The sequence below is a fragment of the Neopelma chrysocephalum genome, unplaced genomic scaffold, assembly GCF_003984885.1.
Source record: "Neopelma chrysocephalum unplaced genomic scaffold, ASM398488v2 Primary Assembly neopelma1_81093, whole genome shotgun sequence".
Lineage (NCBI taxonomy): Eukaryota > Metazoa > Chordata > Aves > Passeriformes > Pipridae > Neopelma > Neopelma chrysocephalum.
The window spans coordinates 1-1,573 of NW_020912396.1; the positions used below are offsets into that span (position 1 = coordinate 1).

The 1,573-nt window shown below is 66.7% G+C and overlaps 1 protein-coding gene across 1 annotated transcript; it reads right to left on the reverse strand.

Annotated features, from left to right (window-relative positions):
- Positions 1 to 262: 262 nt before the first annotated feature.
- Positions 263 to 1,225, reverse strand: LOC113979474 (complexin-4-like; the record flags this gene model as incomplete). Its single annotated transcript, XM_027706858.1, has 2 exons — positions 1,030 to 1,225; positions 263 to 350 (listed from the first exon to the last, which is right to left on the reverse strand). Coding segments are annotated over exons 1-2 (243 nt in total), but the record flags the coding sequence as incomplete, so codon positions are not given.
- Between the last annotated feature and the right edge of the window lie 348 nt (positions 1,226 to 1,573).

Sequence of the window (1,573 nt, forward strand, 5' to 3'; positions counted from 1 at the left end):
GGGGACAGGGGACAGGGGACAGCCAGGCCCGGGGTGCTGGGGCCGCTGGGGGATGCCCGGACTGTCCGATGCCAGACTCGGGCGCTGGACGGACAGTGGGCGGCGGATGGTCAGAGGGAGACAGTGGCCGTCTGCTGCCCTCTTCAGGAATCCCTCCCGTCCCGGGGAGCCCGGCAGCCGCGGGTCTGGGAATGTCCCGGGGGATGGTGGGTCGGGGGGAGCTCCCAGGTTCCACTGCAGACAGAACCACCCAGATTCTCACCTGGGTCAGGTGGTACTTGTCCCGCAGGTGCATCCGCACAGTGGCCCGCTCCGCCTTCCTCTGCGCAAACGCCTTGTCCCGCTCGATCCTGCAGCCGGAGCCACGCTGTCACCCTCACCCCACTGAGCCCTGCCAGAGCCTTCCAGCATGGCTGTGGTCTTCTGGTAGCGGCAGGTGCCACACCATCACCCCCAGCCCACTGAGCCACCCCACCAGGGCTACCCCGACATCACCCCAGTCCTCCTGCAGCAGCAGGTCCAGGGCAGGAGGGAGGAAACGGTCTGAGATACACAGGAGGGTTGCAATGGGGACCTGGGGGCAGGGGCCACATCCTGCCCATCCAGCCCCAGCACCCAGCAGAGATGTTTGGTGAAGGTGCCCATTACTCCTCCTGCAGCGTCTCAGCTCCCTGGTGCTGAGGCACTGGATCCCCACAGCACTTGGTCCAGGGAAGTGGGACCTTAATCCGGTCTCATGCTGCCCCCCACATCCCTTGGCTCCAGGGTGCTGGGCTGACACCAGACACCCACCCAGGGCCACTGACACCTGGGGGCTCCCCTTGTCACCTATAGTGCACAAGCCCCCTGCCAGCACCCACAGGGACCTCCCGTGCTGTGGGAGAGAGGCACCAAAGGGCACTTGCTCTGCCCCGTCCCTTGCCCTGGCAGCTTCCCTGTACCTGTCGTGTGCCACCCTGGGGACAACCCATGGCGGGTGGGATCCTGGTCTTGGTGCATGGGGGACCCCAGTGACCTCCCCAGCCTTACTTCTCCTCCAGCAGCTGCCGCTGGTACTCCTCAAACTCCTCGTGGGCCATCCCGTTGGGCAGCGCGGCCGCCTTGTCCTCCCTCGGGGGCCCCTTGGGCAGCTCCTCCTTGCCCCCCTGGAAGCTCTTCAGGGCAGCCGTGAAGAAGGAGGCCATGGGTGGGCGGCGGTGGCAGCTTGTGCCCCTCGGTGCCCACCGGGTTCCTGCACCTGCAAGGTCAGCGGGACCGGCCCCAGGGGCACCGCGGATCAGGGGCGGATTAAGGCATTAGGAGGGGAAGCCACAGCCATCGGGGTGGACAGACCTTCCCGTGCTGCCCGCTGCACCCAGGGGTTCTCGTGGAAGACAGTGGCAGTGTGTGGGGACAGCAGGTGTTGCCTCATCAGGGCGATGGGGAGGTGGAAAGAGCCGCTGAGCCCCAGCACACCCCGGGTCTGGGGGGGTCCCAGTGGGGGCAGTACCCACAGGGCCAAGTCATGGGAGGAACCTCAGGCCGTGGGCACCCAGAGCCACCCACACAGTGGGGTTGGAGGTGCAAGAAATCA